The 19,550-nt window shown below is 54.8% G+C and overlaps 1 protein-coding gene across 1 annotated transcript in view; it reads right to left on the bottom strand.

Annotated features, from left to right (window-relative positions):
* The window catches only part of tns1b (tensin 1b), an 816,333-nt gene that overhangs the window by 95,302 nt on the left and 701,481 nt on the right, over positions 1-19,550 (bottom strand). Inside the window, exons 22-25 of the mRNA XM_087988578.1 lie at positions 14,826-15,009; positions 12,801-13,684; positions 11,705-11,791; positions 7,547-7,678 (exon numbers count right to left, since the gene is read on the bottom strand). Coding sequence (XP_087844704.1) covers positions 7,547-7,678; positions 11,705-11,791; positions 12,801-13,684; positions 14,826-15,009 — 1,287 coding nt within the window. The remainder of the gene's footprint in view (positions 1-7,546; positions 7,679-11,704; positions 11,792-12,800; positions 13,685-14,825; positions 15,010-19,550) is intronic.

Raw genomic sequence — 19,550 nt, 5'->3', positions numbered from 1 at the left:
AGTTCTGTTAGAATCAGCCACATTGCTGTGGGTCTGGAGTCACGTGTAGAACATAGAACATTACAGCACAGTACAGGCCCTTCGGCCCTCGATGTTGCGCCGACCAGTCGTACCAATCTGAAGCCCATCGAACCTACGCTATTCCATGTACGTCCATATGTTTATCCAATAACCATTTAAATACCCTTAAAGTTAGTGTACGCCAGGCCAGGTTCAATGGTGGCACGATGGCTCAGTGGTTAGCACTGCTGCCTCATGGGACTGGGTTTGATTCCACCCTCGGGCGACTGACTGTGTGGAGTTTGCACATTCTCCCCGTGTCTGCGTGGGTTTCCTCCCACAGTCACAAAGATGTGCAAATCAGGTGGATTGACTATGCTAAACCACCCATAGTGTCCAGGGATGTGTAGGTTAGGTGCACTAGTCAGGGGAGAAAGTGAGGTCTGCAGATGCTGGAGATCAGAGCTGAAAATGTGTTGCTGGAAAAGCGCAGCAGGTCAGGCAGCATCCAGGGAACAGGAGAATCGACGTTTCGGGATTCCTGAAGAAGGGCTTATGCCCAAAATGTTGATTCTCCTGTTCCCTGGATGCTGCCTGACCTGCTGCGCTTTTCCAGCAACACATTTTCGGCACTAGTCGGGGTAAATGTAGGGTAGGGGAATGGGTCTGGGTGGGTTACTCTTCAGAGGGTCAGTGTGGACTTGTTGGGCCGAAGGGCCTGTTTCCACTCTGTAGGGAATCTAATCTGTAAGAATGGCAGTTTCCTTCCCTAAAGGGCATTGAGCTGGATGGGTTTTCCAACAATTAACCATGTTTTCATGGTTAACACCAGATTCTTAATTCCTGATTTTTAAAATTGAATTCAAATCCCACCATCTGCCTGAGCAGGATTCAAACCTGGTCCCCAGAACATTCCCGGGGGGTGGGGGGGGTCTCTGGATTAACCGCCCAATGGTAATACCACTCAGTCATCGCCTCCCATCGACACAGTGAGGTCACAAGGACACGCGTGTGGAAATTGTCCATCAGGGGGTGGGGAGTGGGAGGAGGGGTCACATGAGGCCAGGGCGAGGGGAACTGTCCCAGGTTCAATCCGACAGCCTGGAGCAGGCTGGAATATCGAGGACTGACTGTCCCAAACCTCCTGATGCTAAAGGAGGGCAGTGAGACCGGGAGAGATTCCCGGGACGGACAATCGGAATCTCCACTGGAACTTCCCAGAGGACACATTCCCATGGTCAGCCAGGCTGCTGGGCGATGTGGGTCACAAGTGAGTCACAACTCAATCATCAAACTGATTCTGTACAATCTGGGTCTCTCTCTCTCTCTCTCTCTCTCTCTGTCTCTCTCTCTCTGTCTCTCCCTCTCTGTCTCTCTCTCTGTCTCTCTCTGTCTCTCTCTCTCTCTCTCCCTCTCTGTCTCTCTCTCTCTCTCTCTGTCGCTCTCTCTCTCTGTCGCTCTCTGTCTCTCTCTCTCTCTCTGTCTCTCTGTCTCTGTCTCTGTCTCTGTCTCTCTCTCTCTGTCTCTCTGTCTCTCTCTCTCTGTCTCTCTCTGTCTCTCTCTCTCTGTGTGTCTCTCTCTGTCTCTCTCTCTCTCTCTGTCTCTCTCTCTGTCTCTCTCTCTCTCTGTCTCTCTGTCTGTCTCTGTCTCTCTCTCTCTCTGTCTCTGTCTCTCTCTGTCTGTCTCTCTCTCTCTCTCTCTCTCTCTCTCTGTCTCTCTCTGTCTCTGTCTCTCTCTGTCTGTCTCTCTCTCTCTGTCTCTCTCTCTCTCTCTCTCTGTCTGTCTGTCTCTCTCTGTCTGTCTGTCTCTCTCTGTCTCTGTCTCGCTCTCTCTCTGTCTCTCTCTGTCTCTGTCTCTCTGTCTCTGTCTGTCTGTCTCTGTCTATCTGTCTCTCTGTCTCTGTCTCTCTATCTCTCTCTCTCTCAGTCTCTGTCTCTCTTTCTCTCTCTCTCTGTCTCTGTCTCTCTTTCTCTCTCACTCTCTCTCTCTCTCTCGTTGTTTCTGGGGCCTGAGGTGGGGAGAGTGACAGAGCACACACAGGACCTGCAGTGTGTGGCTAATATTGACATGGGGCCCAAATAATTGTCAACAGTTCAACCTGAAATACTCCAGGCCCCAAGTGCCCACCCTATAACTCACACAAAGTCCCACTCCACCCCACCCCCTCCAACTCCCACCCCCATTCACTGACCAGTACTGGGTCCCAGTCACTCCCCAGTGCTCAGGCACAGCCTGCCCACTCTGAAATGCCAGCAATTCAGACAGACTAGGACCAGGGGGTGAGCCCTCATGGGAACAGTCATCCAGAAGCTCAGGCTAATCTTCGTGAGTCACGGGATCGCACCCCAGTGTGGCTGATGGTGAATTTTAAACTCAGTTAGAATCTGGAATAAAACTTGGTCTGTCAGTGAACACATGATGATTGTCAATGTCCTTCAGGAAATAAATCACCCAGGTCACTGACTCTGCTCGACACTTAACTCCAGAACATGGCATCCTTTAACAAACACAGAAAGTGCTGGAGAAACTCAGCAGGTCCGGCAGCATCTGTGAAGAGAGAAACAGCGTTAACGTTTCTGAAGAAGGGCCATACCAGGATCAAAACATTAACTGTTTCTCTCTCCACAGATGCTGCTGGACCTGCTGAGTTTCTCCAACACTAGCTGTCTTTGTTTCAGATTTCTAGCATCTGCAGTATTTTGCCCCAGGACAATGTGGGATGGGCATTAACTGGTGGAGCAGCCAGTGACACCCACATTCCACAATGAAGAGTAAACAATGACAGACCTGTCCACCATCTCCAAGGCCCCAGTCCGGAGGGTGAGGGAATACTCCCCACTTGCCCCTGGATGGGGGCAGCTCCAACAACACTCAGGAAGCTCAGCACCATCCAGGATAAAGCAGCCGCTTGATTGGCATCACGCCCACAAACACCCACTCCCTCCCCCACCCACACTCAGTAACAGCAGTGTGTACCAGCTACAAGATGCACTGCAGAAACTCACCAAAGACCCTCAGACAGCAGCACTAAACCCTCAACATTGTATAAAAGAGTCCAGAATGGTCAATTCATGCTCTTTACCCCCTCCCCTTATCCCACTCCACCCCCTCGCCACAAATCCGACTCCACCCCCCTCTCCCCTTATCCCACTCCAATCCCTAACTCCATATCCCAATCCACTCCCTCTCCCCATATCCCACTCCACTCCATATCGCCATATCCCACTCCATCCCCTCTCCCCATATCCCACTCCACTTCCTATCTCCATATCCCACTCCACCCTCTCTCCCCATATCTCACTCCATCCCCTCTCCCCGTATCCCACTCCTCCCTGTCTCTCCATATCCCACTCCACTCCCTATCTCCATATCCCACTCCACACCCCTCACCCCATATCCCACTCCACCCCCTCTCCCCATATCCCACTCCAACCCCTCTACCCATATCCCACTCCACACCCTCTCCCCATATCCCACTCCACACCCCTCTCCCCATATCCCACTCCACCCCCCTCTCCCCATATCCCACTCCACCCCCTCTTCCCATATGCCACTCCACACCCTCTCCCCATATCCCACTCCACCCCCCTCTCGCCATATCCCACTCCACCCCCCTCTCCCCATATCCCACTCCACCCACTCTTCCCATATCCCACTCCACCCACTCTTCCCATATCCCACTCCACCCCATTTCCCCATATCCCACTCCACTCCCTATCACCATATCCCACTCCATCCTCTCTCCCCATATCTCATTCCAGCCCCCTCTCCCCATATCCCACTCCACCCCATCTCCCCATATCCCACTCCATCCCCTCTCCCCATATCCAACTCCACACCCTCTCCCCATATCCCACTCCACTTCCCAGCTCCATATCCCACTCCACCCTCTCTCCCCATATCCCACTCCACCCCCTCTCCCCGTATCCCACTCCTCCCCGTCTCCCCATATCCCACTCCATTCCCTATCTCCATATCCCACTCCACCTCCTCTCCCAATATCCCACTCCACCCTCTCTCCCCGTATCCCACTCCACTCGCTCTCCCCGAATCCCACGCCACCCGCTCTCCCCATATCCCACTCCACCCCCTCTCCACATATCCCACTCCACGCCCTCTCCCAATATCCTACTCCACCCCCTCTCCCCATATCACACTCCACCCCCTCTCCCCATATCCCACTCTACCCCTTCTCCCCATATCCCACTCAACACCCTCTCCCCATATCCCACTCCACCCCCTCTCCCCATATCCCACTCCACCCCCCTCTCCCCATATCCCACTCCACACCCTCTCCCCATATCCCACTCCACCCCCCCCATATCCCACTCCACACCCATCTCCCCATATCCCACTCCACTCCCTCTCCCCATATCCAACTCCACCCCCTCTCCCCATATCACACTCCACCCCCTCTCCACATATCCCACTCCACCCCCCTCTCCCCATATCCCACTCCACACTCTCTCCCCATATCCCACTCCACCCCCCCCATATCCCACTCCACACCCATCTCCCCATATCCCACTCCACTCCCTCTCCCCATATCCCACTCCACACCCTCTCCCCATATCCCACTCCACGCCCCTCTCCCCATATGCCACTCCACCCCCTCTCCCCATATCCCACTCCACACCGCTCTCCCCATATCCCACTCCACCCCCCTCTCCCCATATCCCACTCCACACACCTCTCCCCATATCCCACTCCAACCCCTCTCCCCATATCCCACTCCACACCCTCTTCCCATATCCCACTCCACACCCTCTCCCCATATTCCACTCCACCCCCTCTCCCCATATCACACTCCACCCTCTCTCCCCATATCCCACTCCACCCCCTCTCCCCATATCCCACTCCACCCCCTCTTCCCATATGCCACTTCACACCCTCTCCCCATATCCCACTCCACGCCCCTCTCCCCATATCCCACTCCACCCCCCTCTCCCCATATCCCACTCCACCCCCCCTCCCCATATCCCACTCCACCCCCTCTCCCATATCACACTCCACTCCCTATCTCCATATCCCACTCCACCCCCTCTCCCATATCCCACTCCATTCCCTATCTCCATATCCCACTCCACACCCTCTCCCATATCCCACTCCACCCCCTATCTCCATATCCCACTCCACCCCCCTCTCCCCATACCCCACTCCACGCCCTCTCCCCATATCCCACTCCACACCCTCTCCCATATCCCACTCCACCCCCTATCTCCATATCCCACTCCACGCCCTCTCCCCATATCCCACTCCACCCCCTCTCCCCATAACCCACTCCACACCCTCTCCCCATACCCCACTCCACACCACCTCCCCATATCCCACTCCACCCCCTCTCCCCATATCCCACTCCACCCCCTCTCCCCATATCCAACTCCACCCCCTCTCCCCATATCCCACTCCACACCCTCTCCCCATACCCCACTCCACGCCCCCTCCCCATATCCCACTCCACCCCCTCTCCCCATACCCCACTCCACCCCCCTCTCCCCATATCCCACTCCACTCCCTATCTCCATATCCCACTCCACCCCCCTCTCCCCATATCCCACTCCACCCCCTCTCCCCATATCCCACTCCACCCCCCTCTCCCCATATCCCACTCCACCCCCCTCTCCCCATATCCCACTCCACCCCCTCTCCCCATATCCCACTCCACCCCCCTCTCCCCATATCCCACTCCACCCCCTCTCCCCATATCCCACTCCACACCCTCTCCCCATACCCCACTCCACGCCCCCTCCCCATATCCCACTCCACCCCCTCTCCCCATATCCCACTCCACCCCCCTCTCCCCATACCCCACTCCACGCCCCCTCCCCATATCCCACTCCACCCCCTCTCCCCATACCCCACTCCACCCCCCTCTCCCCATATCCCACTCCACCCCCCTCTCCCCATACCCCACTCCACGCCCCCTCCCCATATCCCACTCCACTCCCTATCTCCATATCCCACTCCACTCCCTCTCCCCATATCCCACTCCACCCCCTCTCCCCATATCCCACTCCACCCCCTCTCCCCATATCCCACTCCACACCCTCTCCCCATACCACACTCCACGCCCCCTCCCCATACCCCACTCCACCCCCCTCTCCCCATATCCCACTCCACTCCCTATCTCCATATCCCACTCCACTCCCTCTCCCCATATCCCACTCCACTCCCTCTCCCCATATCCCACTCCACCCCCTCTCCCCATATCCCACTCCACCCCCTCTCCCCATATCCCACTCCACCCCCTCTCCCCATATCCCACTCCACCCCCTCTCCCCATATCCCACTCCACCCCCTCTCCCCATATCCCACTCCACCCCCTCTCCCCATATCCCACTCCACACCCTCTCCCCATACCCCACTCCACGCCCCCTCCCCATACCCCACTCCACCCCCTCTCCCCATATCCCACTCCACCCCCTCTCCCCATACCCCACTCCACCCCCTCTCCCCATACCCCACTCCACCCCCTCTCCCATACCCCACTCCAACTCCTCTCCCCATACCCCACTCCACGCCCCCTCCCCATACCCCACTCCACGCCCCCTCCCCATACCCCACTCCACCCCCCTCTCCCCATATCCCACTCCACTCCCTATCTCCATATCCCACTCCACTCCCTCTCCCCATATCCCACTCCACTCCCTATCTCCATATCCCACTCCACTCCCTCTCCCCATATCCCACTCCACTCCCTCTCCCCATATCCCACTCCACCCCCTCTCCCCATATCCCACTCCACCCCCTCTCCCCATATCCCACTCCACCCCCTCTCCCCATATCCCACTCCACCCCCTCTCCCCATATCCCACTCCACCCCCTCTCCCCATATCCCACTCCACACCCTCTCCCCATACCCCACTCCACGCCCCCTCCCCATACCCCACTCCACCCCCTCTCCCCATATCCCACTCCACACCCTCTCCCCATACCCCACTCCACCCCCTCTCCCCATATCCCACTCCACCCCCTCTCCCCATACCCCACTCCACCCCCTCTCCCATACCCCACTCCAACTCCTCTCCCCATACCCCACTCCACGCCCCCTCCCCATACCCCACTCCACCCCCTCTCCCCATACCCCACTCCACCCCCCTCTCCCCATACCCCACTCCACCCCCTCTCCCCATATCCCACTCCACACCCTCTCCCCATACCCCACTCCACCCCCTCTCCCCATATCCCACTCCACCCCCTCTCCCCATATCCCACTCCACCCCCTCTCCCCATATCCCACTCCACCCCCTCTCCCCATATCCCACTCCACACCCTCTCCCCATACCCCACTCCACGCCCCCTCCCCATACCCCACTCCACGCCCCCTCCCCATACCCCACTCCACCCCCTCTCCCCATATCCCACTCCACCCCCTCTCCCCATACCCCACTCCACCCCCTCTCCCCATACCCCACTCCACCCCCTCTCCCCATACCCCACTCCACCCCCCTCTCCCCATACCCCACTCCACCCCCCTCTCCCCATACCCCACTCCCCACCCTCTCCTCGCCCCAGTCAGAGCCCGAGGGTGAGGGGCTGGCTGTACCTTTCTTACTTTGCTGGGTGATGCTTGCGGGAGGGGTGGAGACTTTAATAGCCAGGCCATAGGCCCCACGGAACGAGTGACTGTCCCGGATAATGAAGGCACCAGGATCCCGATCTCTGAGCAGGCCAATCGCTGGAGGGATAGGATTCCAGGAGGGATCAGAGGGTGAATGGAGGGAGAGAGATCAAACACCCAAGTAAGGGGGAACGAGGGAACAGAGAGTAAAGAGAGAGAGAGAGAGAGAGAGAATGAGGGTGAAAAAAGAGGAGAGAAAGAGAGTTAGCAAGGGGGTGGGATAGGAGCAAAATGATTGGACAGAGGGAGGCAGGAAGGGGGAGAGGAAGAGGACAGAGAGAGATGGAGGGAGAAAGGGGAGTGGGGGAAGGGGAGAGCAAGGAGATGGGTTGAGACAAAGAGAGGAGGAGGGAGATGGGGAAAGAGGACGTGGGCGAGTGAGAGAAGGAGAGAAGTGAGGGAGGAAGAGGAGGAGGGGATGAGAAAAGGAGAGAGAGGGAAAAGGGAAGAGTGAGGGGGCAGAATAGAAGAGAGGAGGGGACAAGAAAAAATGAGACTCGGAGAAAGAGAGAGTAAAGGGTGCATGTGTGAGTGAGAGAGAGAGAATGGAGGAGAGAGAAAGAGGGTGAGGACAGAGAGAGAGGGAGATGGGGAGAGAGTGGGAAATAAAGAAACAGCGACAGCAAGAGAGAGGGAGGACCAGGTGGGGGAGTGCAGGAGAGAGAGAGGGACAGGAAGTGAATGAAAGAATGAGAGATGGTGAGGGACAGAGTGGGTGAGGAGGAGGGAGAGAGAGAGAGAAGATACAGAACACATTGATTTCTGAAAATATTACAGACCATGAACATAATAAAAATGCCACTATCGGCAGCTCTCAGTGCAGACAGGGAGGGGCAGGGAGTCACGGTCTCCCAGTGTTTACAATGGCAGGCCCTCACCAACCTCACACACAGACCCATTCACAGCAACACCGCACACAACCACCCCGATCCCAACCCATCTGGGCACTGACCCTCACTCCATGGTCTGGCTCAGTCTGAGACCCCAGGTAATGAACCAATGGCAGCCCACCCACTGTCAGAATCAGCAACAACTCACTGGAAAACACAGCAGGAAGTGACTCCAACCAGCCCCCTCCCCAATACTCCACAAAAACACTCCCAAAAAAACATCCAAATCGTCCCAAAGCTCAGGTCAGTGGCCAAGGTGTAAACACACAACTGACCCCACACACTCCCGCATCAGGAACAATGGTCTCAGAGTGAGTCCCACTTCACACACGAGTACACTGCTCTCAGTGTCATACTGAGGGAGTGCTGCACTGTCAGAGGGTCAGTACTGAGGGAGTGCTGCACTGTCAGAGGGTCAGTACTGAGGGAGTGCTGCACTGTCGGAGGGTCAGTACTAAGGGAGTGCTGCACTGTCAGAGGGTCAGTACTGAGGGAGTGCTGCACTGTCAGAGGGTCAATACTGAGGGAGTGCTGCACTGTCAGAGGGTCAGTACTGAGGGAGTGCTGCACTGTCAGAGGGTCAGTGCTGAGGGAGTGCTGCACTGTCAGAGGGTCAGTGCTAAGGGAGTGCCACACTGTCAGAGGGTCAGTGCTGAGGGAGTGCCGCACTGTCGGAGGGTCAGCGCTGAGAGAGAGTGCACTGTCAGAGGGTCAGTACTGAGGGAGTGCCACACTGTCAGAGGGTCAGTACTGAGGGAGTGCTGCACTGTCAGAGGGTCAGTACTGAGGGAGTGCTGCACTGTCAGAGGGTCAGTGCTGAGGGAGTGCCGCACTGTCAGAGGGTCAGTACTGAGGGAGTGCCGCACTGTCAGAGGGTCAGTGCTGAGGGAGTGCCTCACTGTCAGAGGGTCAGTGCTGAGGGAGTGCCGCACTGTCAGAGGGTCAGTGCTGAGGGAGTGCCGCACTGTCAGAGGGTCAGTACTGAGGGAGTGCCGCACTGTCAGAGGGTCAGTGCTGAGGGAGTGCCTCACTGTCAGAGGGTCAGTGCTGAGGGAGTGCCGCACTGTCAGAGGGTCAGTGCTGAGGGAGTGCCGCACTGTCAGAGGGTCAGTACTGAGGGAGTGCCACACTGTCAGAGGGTCAGTGCTGAGGGAGTGCCTCACTGTCAGAGGGTCAGTACTGAGGGAGTGCCGCACTGTCAGAGGGTCAGTGCTGAGGGAGTGCCGCACTGTCAGAGGGTCAGTGCTGAGGGAGTGCCGCACTGTCAGAGGGTCAGTGCTGAGGGAGTGCCGCACTGTCTGAAGTCCTGAGTCGAGAGTGTGTTGCTGGAAAAGCGCAGCAGGTCAGGCCGCATCCAAGGAGCAGGAGAATCAGCGTTTTGGGCATGAGCCCTTCATCAGGAATGATACTTGTGGGTCGGGGCTGAGAGATAAATGGGAGGGGGGGGGTGGAGTTGGGGGGAGGTAGCTGGGAAAGCAATAGGTGGATGAAGGTGAGGGAGAAGGTGATCGATCAGAGGGGGCAGTGATGGACAGGTCTGGAGGGCGAAGCCAAGTTGGAGACTTGGTACTGGAATAATGTGGGGGAGTGGAAATGAGGAAGCTGTTAAAATCCACATTCATCCTGTGTAGTTGTAGGAATATGAGGCATTCCTCCTCCAGCTATCGGGTGGTAACGGTTTGATGATGGAGGAGGCCCAGGACCTGCATGTCCTTGTCGGAGTGGGAGAGGGAGTTGAAGTGTTCAGCCAAGGGGCAGTGGGGCTGATGGGTGTGAGTGTCCCAGAGGTGTTCTCTGGAACGATTCACAAGAAGGCGTTCTGTCTCCCCGATGTAGAGGGGACCACAAAGGATGCAGTAGATGACATTGGTAGAGGTACAGGTGAATTTCTGTCAGATGTGGAAGGATCCCTTGGGGTCTCGGACGGAGGTGAGGGGAGTGGTGAGGGCGCAGGTTTTGCACTTCCTGCGGTGGCAGTGGGAGGTGCCAGGAGTGGGGCGAGGGCTGGTGGGGGGTGTGGACTAGACGAGGGAGTCGCGGAGGGAATGGTCTCTCCAAAACGCTGATAGGATTGGGGAGGGAAATATATCTCTAGTGGTGGGGTCCGTTTGGAGGTGGCGGAAATGGCGAAGGATGATACGTTGTATGCGGAGGTTGGTGAGGTGAAAGGTGAGGATTGGGGGGGGGGGTTCTGTTCTTGTTGCATTGGGAGGGGTGGGGTTCGAGGGAAGTGGTGCATGAAGTGGAGGAGATGCACTGGAGGGCATTGTCAACCACGTGGGAAGGGAAGTTGTGATTGTGGAAGGAGGGGGCCATCTGGGTCTTTCTGAGGTGGAACTGCGAACAAATGCAGTAGAGGGGGAGGAATTGGGAATAAGGGATGATATTTTTACAGGAGGTAGGGTGGGAGGAGGTGTAGTCTCGGGAGCTGTGGGAGTCGATGGGCCTGTAGTGTATGTCTTTGGTTAGTTGGTCACCAGAGATGGTGATGGAGAGGTCCAGGAAGAGGAGGGAGGTGTCAGAGATGGTCCAGGTAAATTTAAGGTCAGGGTGGAATGTGTTGGTGAAGTTGATGAATTGCTCAACCTCCTCGCGGGAGCACGAGGTGGCGCCAATGCAGTCATCAATGTAGCGGAGGAAGAGGTGGGGAGTGGTGCCGGTGTAATTACGGACGATGGACTGTTCCATGTATCCGACCAAGAGGCAGGCATTGCCGGGGCCCATGTGGGTGCCCATGGCTACCCCTTTGGTCTGGAGGAAGTGGGAGGATTGGAAGAAGTTGTTGAGGGTGAGGACCAGTTCAGGCAGGTGGACGAGGGTGTCAGTGGAAGGGTACTGTTGGGGTGGAGGGACAGGAAGAAACAAAGGGATGTGTGAAGTCCCGTTTCCTCTCCCACGTGGATACAAAATGCATTAACACAAAACATTCATTTTTCTGAAGAACAGGGGATTTGTCCTCTGCCTCTGACCAATAGCAATCACTCACTTGCAGGAAATGTTAACTATCAGAGAAACGTGAAGTGAAATTTGGATTCTCTCTCTCTCTGACCTCCAGTAGTGGGTGCCCTGCTCCTATCTGTGCCTCACTGGGTTTTACAGAGACCATACGCACTGTGCCCACCTCCCTGCATTAATGTCCCACCTGCCCAGCACCTTATCAGTGTTTGTTGAATTACAGACACCCTCGTGTTACCTTGCTCTCGGGATATATCCGGCTTGTACCAGTACTTGGACGTGTCCTGAACAAACTTGACATGGGCTCTCGCTTCAGGGCTGCCATCTGAGACAGAAAGAAAAGATAAAGTTGTTTCAAAGTGTTCTTGGTTCAGACTGATGGCTGGGAAAACGCAGGTCTCCAGACTCAGTCTGACTGTGGTGCAGGTCAAAGCGATCTCCTACACGCAGGCAGAATACTGTACACACAAAGACCACAATACCATGGGCAAGTTACTGATACCCACACAGTGACAGCGCAGAACATGGGAGGCTGTAATTAAATTAACTCAACAAGTGAACCAGTGTCTGGCAACCAAGTCCTGCATATCAACTCCCAGAGCCCCACTGTGAAAGTCTAAAGGTGTTAATCGAACTCAAGGAATGGTCAATTTGTGTTTCTTTGTTACTGAGAAGAGTCATTCATCAGTGTTTCCAGTTAACTCACCAATTACACAGTTACAACAAAACCCAAAACAGAGAGCAGGAAATGCAATTGGGAAATAAACTGTCTCTGACCTGGGAGTGTTTGATGTGGACAGTGTAGAGAGAATATATCTCTACAAATGATATAATTCCATTTATTTAACTCATCATAAACGGATTATATTCATCAAATAATTTAAAAAGTAAATATTTGCCAGAATCTCATTGTGCCACTGTCCCGCTCTCTCCCCATATCCCTGTATCAGTCCCTAAACTAATCCCACTGCCCTGCTCTCCCCATATCCCTGTATCAGTCCCTAAACTAATCCCACTGCCCACTGCTCTCTCCCCCATAGCCCTGTATCAATCCCAAACTAATCCCACTGCCCCCTGCTCTCTCTCCCCCCATATCCCTGTGTCGATCCCTAAACTAATCCCACTGTCCCCCGCTCTCTCTCCCCATATCCCTGTGTCGATCCCTAAACTAATCCCACTGCCCCCTGCTCTCTCTCTCCCCATATCCCTGTGTCGATCCCTAAACTAATCCCACTGCCCCACTCTCTCCCCCATAGCCCTGTACCAGTGGATTAGTGGCTGTGTTTTGGATCGGAGGGGAGTGATGGGGTGAGGGGGGTGGGGTGTCTCCTTACCATGTAGTGAGAGTTTGGAGAAGTCGGGTAGAGTGTGTGAGAAGGCGACAGTTGGTGCACTGCGGCTGCTGGCACTGGTGACTGCGCTGGGCATCCCTGCCGTGGCCTTGCCGTTAACAGTGGCGTAGTTTGTTGAGCTGTTGGCACGGTCCCCACTCGACATTCTCCTCTTCTCCGGCAGGGCAGGCTGGGGGTTGCTGGCCGTGCAGCTCAGAGATGGTGAGGAGCTGCCGGGCACCGCTTGAACAGGGCTGGAGGAGGCGGGCACCGGGGTGCTGGAGTTATAGTAGGCTGGTGAGACGGGGAATGTTGGTGTCGCGGGTGAGACGTACCCCGTGGAGCTGGCCTGGCGGGACAGGGTGGGGTACTGCTGCTCCAGTTGGCCTGTCAGAGTGCAGAATCTGTACGGCTCAGTGATGGGACTGCTGGGAGTTACTGGGGCACTGGCGCTGACAATCCCCGGATATCGGCTCAGGATGGGACTGCTGGAAGGACCGCCTCCAACTCCGTGCGGACTCCCTTGGTGCCTGCTCATCCCAGGACTTCCCGGTGCCCCAGCGCTCATCATCCTCCTGCCCAGGGACGGGCTGGGTGGGGTATTGGTGGCCACTGTCCTCTGGAGGGGCTGGGGGCACTGAGTCGTTGATCTCTCCTGAGGAGGCGCTCCGAGGCTCAGGGATGATTCTGGCGCTATCACAAAGCTTCCTGAGGAACTGCCAGTTCCAGGGGCCGATGGGTCAGACAGGCTGTTGTTAAAATAGCTGCTCTCCGCGTAGGATGGCTGAGAGAAACTGGCCGATCTCAAACTGGAATCCAGAGATGGGTGGGCCGGAGTGACTCCATGCCCATTGGTGTCTCCTGGTGAAGAGCTGACGATGAAGGATCTGGGGGAGGAGAACAAAAGGAATAAAGGACAGAATTGACATCACTTGAGAAGCCAGCACTGGTCGAGGCCATGCAGCAGGGTACACCCATCCTCCACCCAGAGTGGTCTCAAAAGGTTTTCCCATGATCCTCTGCCCACGTGTGGGCAGCTTTCACCCAGAAACCCCCAGCCCCGCGACCCCTGCCCCCATGAGAGCCAGTGGTCACTGAACGGCTCCCCAGTGCATCACAAAACAAACCTGCCCCAAACTGCTCCCCCACCCCAGCTCTCAGCTCCACATCACGCAACTGTTATAGAGCTGTGGGAGGCCATTCGGCCCATCACATCTGCACTGCCTCTATTACCCCTCCTGCCTTTTCCCCATTTTCCTGCGAACCACTCCCATCCAAATAGCCATCCAATGCTCTGTTGAGTGTTCTCCACTCCTCCTTTTCCCCTCCCCCACACCAATTCGAGGGTGGGTCTACCTCCTGTGGATGGTGTGATGATCGACATGGTTCAGAGAGCCACACACACCAGGAAAGGCCCAGGCCTAAACTCTCACTGCTGTTCCCGCACGGGGTGTGGGTGGTATTGGCTTGGCCACCATTTGGGGCCTGTCCTCTCAACTGACTGTCTTACTCGGCTGTTTCAGAGAGCTATGCAGAGTCCCCCACACATCGCTGTGGGTCTGGAGTCACATGTAGGACAGACCAGGTAAGGATGGGAGTTTCCTTCCCTAAAGGACGTTAGTGACCCAGATGGGGTTTTACATCAATTGGCAGCGACTGAAGGCTGCCATTAGATTAGTTTCCAATGCCAAATTTTATTGAATTTGTATTTCATCATCATCCATGGGAGGGTTTGAACCAGGTACCAGCTGGCCCTCTGGATGATTATTCCAGTGAGCTCACCAGTACACCAGTCCCGGTTAGCTGAGATCAGTGCAGAGACCCACACAGACAGAAACAATCACACAATCACACTGAGCCTTGCTCCAAAAGCTGGTGGTTTCAAATAAACCTGTTGGACTGGAACCTGTTGTTGGGTGATTTTTGACTTTGTCCAGCCCAGTCTGACACCGACTCCTCCACATTATGTCAGAAACAGAACAGCGGCCTACCATTAAGTGACAGCAATGTGTGTTCCTGAGTGCTCACCTCTCCATGCTGTGTAAGGGGTTGCTGCTTGAGATGGGGCTGGGGCCGGTGAACAATGGCTCACAGGGTACACTCCTGCTCAGGGTTTCCACCGGGTAGCTCTGCGAAGGGGGAGCAGGAACCTGCACAGGGCTCGCTCCCACTGCCGCTGTCCTCACCACGGACTCCACGTAACTCCTGGGCTCTGAGGGAAGGAGCAAAACAGGAAAAGGACAGGAGACTGAATCAAAAAGCCCAGAAACTGTCCGGCTGGATAAGACAACACAGAGGAAAGTGGGAAACCAGAGCAGACCAACAGATACCAACAGCCCACAATAAATCTTCCTGACTCACCAGGATGGAGTTACGCTCCTGTATACAGGATATTCCTGATTTACCAATGTGTGACTTCCAAACACTCGTATTTACAAATACTACCTCGTACAGGAGGGTCACTGTAAAGGTCCAGCAGACAACCATTGCCCGAACTGATAAACAATTGCTTTCCATCGTCCTACATTGTGTGTTTGAGTTTGTGTAACATCGACTGGTGAAGAGACTCAGGACTGGACCCGTTCACACCCCGGGCACAGACTGCCTAATGTATAAAAATACAGCGTCCATTCCCAGATATAACACTGCATGTGTTATTGGGTAAACCATTGCCTTTGTTATAGAATGGCTTGATGTGTTACTGGATCCCCATTCCTGCATCATACACTCCCAATCAGAATCTCAGCAGGACGGGGATACAGGGAGAAGGCAGGTGAATGGGGTTAAGAATTACATCAGCTACGATTGAATGGCAGGACACAGTTGATGGGCTGAATGGCCTAATTCTGCTGTTATATCTTGTGGTTGTGTTGGCCTGTGGTGTCTTATTGGTTAGTTATCGGTGAGCTGGACTCAATGCCGTGTGGTAGCTGACTCAGTGATCGGGGGGGTGGGTGGGGAGTGGGCCACAGGAGCAAGGACAGGAACCTGGCAGGATATGGAGGAGGCAGGCTGGGGAAAGAGACACCATCGCTGAGGGACTCTCCATTCACCCGGGCTTTGACAGAGAGGCTCATGGAATCCAAAACCGCACTGCATCTCTTTTCCAATCGGGTTTCAGTTCATTTCCCATCATCATGTGAATGCAGGGACAGAGTGTCATACACTCTCCTGTGCACAGACATCTCAGATACGGAAATGCAACAAGATCTGCACAATATCCAGGCTTGGGCTGACAAGTGACAGGTATTATTCATGCCAAGCTGTGACCATCACCAATAAGAGACACTCTAATTCCTACCCCTTGACACTCAATGGTGCTACTATAACCCACTATCACCATCCTGGGGGTTACCATTGACCAGAAACCCATCTGGACTCACCACATAAACACAGTGGCTACAGGAGCAGGTCAGAGGCTGGGAATACTACGGGGAGTAACTCCCCTCCTGACTCCCCAAAGCCCGTCCACCATCTACAAGGCACAAGTCCGGAGTGTGATGGAATACTCCCCACTTGCCCTGGATGGGGGCAGCTCCAACAACACTCAAGAAGCTCAACACCATCCAGGACAAAGCAGCCGCTTGATTGGGACCACACCCACAAACACCCACTCCCTCCCCCACCCACACTCAGTGGCAGCAGTGTGTACCAGCTACAAGATGCACTGCAGAAACTCACCAAAGACCCTCAGACAGCACCTTCCAAACCCACAACCACTTCCATCTAGAAGGACAAGGGCAGCAGATACATGGGAACACCACCCCCTGCAAGTTCCCCTCCCAGCCCCTCACCATCCTGACTTGGAAATATATCACCGTTCCTTCAGTGTCACTGGGTCAGAATCCTGGAATTCCCTCCCTAAGGGCATTGTGGGTCTACCCACAGCACATGGACTGCAGCGGTTCAAGAAGGCAGCTCACCCCCACCTTCTCAAGGGGCAACTAGGGACGGGGTAATAAATGCTGGGCCCAGCCAGTGATTCTCATGACCCATGAATAAATAAAATCAAAAGTCAGGTACTGGTGGGATAGGATCAGGGAAATGATTGTTCTCCTGGGATTCCTCTGGAACATCAGCTATCCCGTAATGCAGTGGGATGGAGATTGGTGGAACTCATTGCTGCAGAGGGCAATGGAAACCAAGGCACTGAGTGTCTTGAAGACAGAGACGGGTTCCTGATTGGTGAGGGGATGGAGAGTTCCGGGAGAAGCAGGTGGAGGGGATTGATAAGTATGTCACACAGAGCTCCGGTATCTCTGGTAGCTCCTCAGAAGTTTCTGCGGTGCACTGCAATCCCAACGCGCCTAGTTTTGGAGAAGTTTGGGAAGGTTTGTGATCCTGAACAGGTCTGTGCAATGTCACAAGTGATTTGAAACCTGGAAGCTTGTAGCCTCCTCCTGGTAGGGGGCCTGGAGAACACAGCAAGGCCAAGTTACAGGGTGGTCGGAACGGGCACAGTGTACACCACAGGGACTCACCAGCAGTCCCAAACTTCGGGAGTGAATCACACCCAGTTAAAAAAATAAAATCATAGGAGGAGGGAGATACAAGGCAACAGCGAGAGACAGAGAGGAATCTCGTCAGAGCTAGTGTGAGAGAACGGAATGGGAGGCAGGCACAGAGGGAGAGATGTTGATAGTCACTAAAGAGAAATGCAGGCGGGGAAACCAGATCAGGAGAAAGGGTCAAAAAGACCAGCGAATGGGAATAGTCAAGTCATTCTGAGAGACAATGCAATAGGTACAAGGACAAGAAACCAGAGGGAGGGGCAATGAGAAAGAGAGAGCATGCAGTTAACCATCTACAGCAAGATCAAGCAAAGGAGAGGGAAAAATAGAAAGAGAAAATAAAACAAAAGAGGAGCAGATTGAGAAGAGAGAGACTGGCAGACACACTAACAATAATACTTAGTCAAGGCAGAGGAGAGAGAGATAGAGAGAGTTACCTACATACCAATTCCTGTGGGACTGTACTGTGGTCTGGGAGAGTGGGGGAGGTGAAACAAACCACCAGCAGCTTCTTCTCTCTGAGCTCCAGCAAGTTTGGTACCTCAGGTTAGGCCAGTTTCAGAGTCCCCCTCCTCTGCATCCCCCCTCACTCTCACTATCCCAGCCACAACTGGGTATAACCCTCTCGCAAACACCAGCCACTCCGGCCTGTCCTGTACTGATGGTCCACAAACCCAAACTGAGAAAGACAAGTGGGCAAAACTGATTTCTCACAAAGCGATATCTCCAATCAGTGAAACCCGACCAGCAGCCCTCCCACAAACACAGAATCATTTACACAACCATTTGTGTCCTGCTTTCACTACACAGAGCTACCAGGCCTGATCTGGGTCCAGTAAACTGTTCATTAACTTTGCCCTAATTTCAGCCGGCACACTGCCTGCCTTGTCTTCAACTCAGTCATGATGCCCTCTGTGTGGTTACACAGGGCGGAGAGAGAGACAGGAAGAGAGCACGGGGAGAGACAGAGGGAGAGAGACAGAGAGGGAGAGAGGAGGGGGAGAAACAGAGGGAGAGAGACAGAGGGAGAGACAGAGAGGGAGAGAGGAGGGAGAGAGAGGAGGGGGAGAGACAGAGGGAGAGAGAGATAGAGAGGGAGAGACAGAGGAACACAGAGGCACTGAGAGGCGACTGAAATAGAGAGAGAGAGACAGACAGGGAGAGAGACGGAGAGAGAGACAGAGAGAAAGAGACAGAAAGAGAGAGAGAGGGGAGAGAGAGAGAGAGATGCAGAGAGGGGAGGGAGACAAAGAGAGAGACAGAGGGGGAGGGAGACAGAGAGAGAGAGAGAGACAGAGAGGGGAGTAAGACAGAGAGAGAAAGAGACAGAGAGGGGAGAGAGAGGAGGGGAGAGACAGAGAGAGAGGTAGAGTGATACAGAGGTGTGGAAAAGCAGATAGCAGGTGGGGGAGAGAGACAAGCAGAGGGAGAGAGAGAGAGAGACAGGGAAGAGAGGGAGACAGAGTGAGGAGAAAAAGAGAAGGGGGTGAAGAGAGAGACAGAAAGTGGGGGTCAGAGACACAGATGCGCGGCGGAGAGGGAGAGAGACAGTGATGGGTAAAAGGGAAGCGGGGGGCGAGATTCAGAGGGGAGGGACAGAGATGAGAGATGATGCAGGATTCAGACAGGGTTGAAGAATGAGCTCGCTTCAGAGCCTGGGAACACAGTCGCTTTGACTAAATGTTGTTTTAAAATGATGCTGGGCAGGGAGCCTGGTGGGAATTGTGGGACAATTCTCGGCTCTGTTTTTCTCTCTCTCTGCTACCCGCTCCCTTTGTGCTTGCACTTGGCAGCTCCTCAGACCCAGTGGGCAATGCTCAGGATGAAAGCCTTCCCTAGAAGAGAGAGCTCTCCCTCCTCGAGCCAGGCACGTAGGCCTCAGGTAAGGTACGGGAAGCAAGCCCTGACTTACACAACTCTCTCCTGTCACTCCCCAAAAACCCCTCAGTTCCTGCTGAGCTGGGAATCTCCCCAGCTCCTGAACAACCTGGTCAGGGATTTCCGGACTCTATCAGACAAAAACATTGGGACTTGGAGTAATTGATGAATTTTTAACTTTCGTTGTGATCCTGGGGGTAATGGGGCTCGCCAATCAGCACACCTTCCCATGTGGGTCATGAAAGAACAGGCCATTCAGCCCTTCTAGCCTGAGCTGCTGTACAGTAAGAGCATGCCTAATTTCATTACACTTTCAGCTCTGTTTTCCCATCTGTTCCTACAACACCCAGCTACTGAGTCAATG

This window comes from Chiloscyllium plagiosum, unplaced genomic scaffold, assembly GCF_037043375.1.
Source record: "Chiloscyllium plagiosum isolate Xiang-an unplaced genomic scaffold, Cpla_swu_hap1 HiC_scaffold_7, whole genome shotgun sequence".
NCBI classification, from domain to species: Eukaryota; Metazoa; Chordata; class Chondrichthyes; order Orectolobiformes; family Hemiscylliidae; genus Chiloscyllium; species Chiloscyllium plagiosum.
This window is presented reverse-complemented; position numbering and strand designations above follow the sequence as displayed.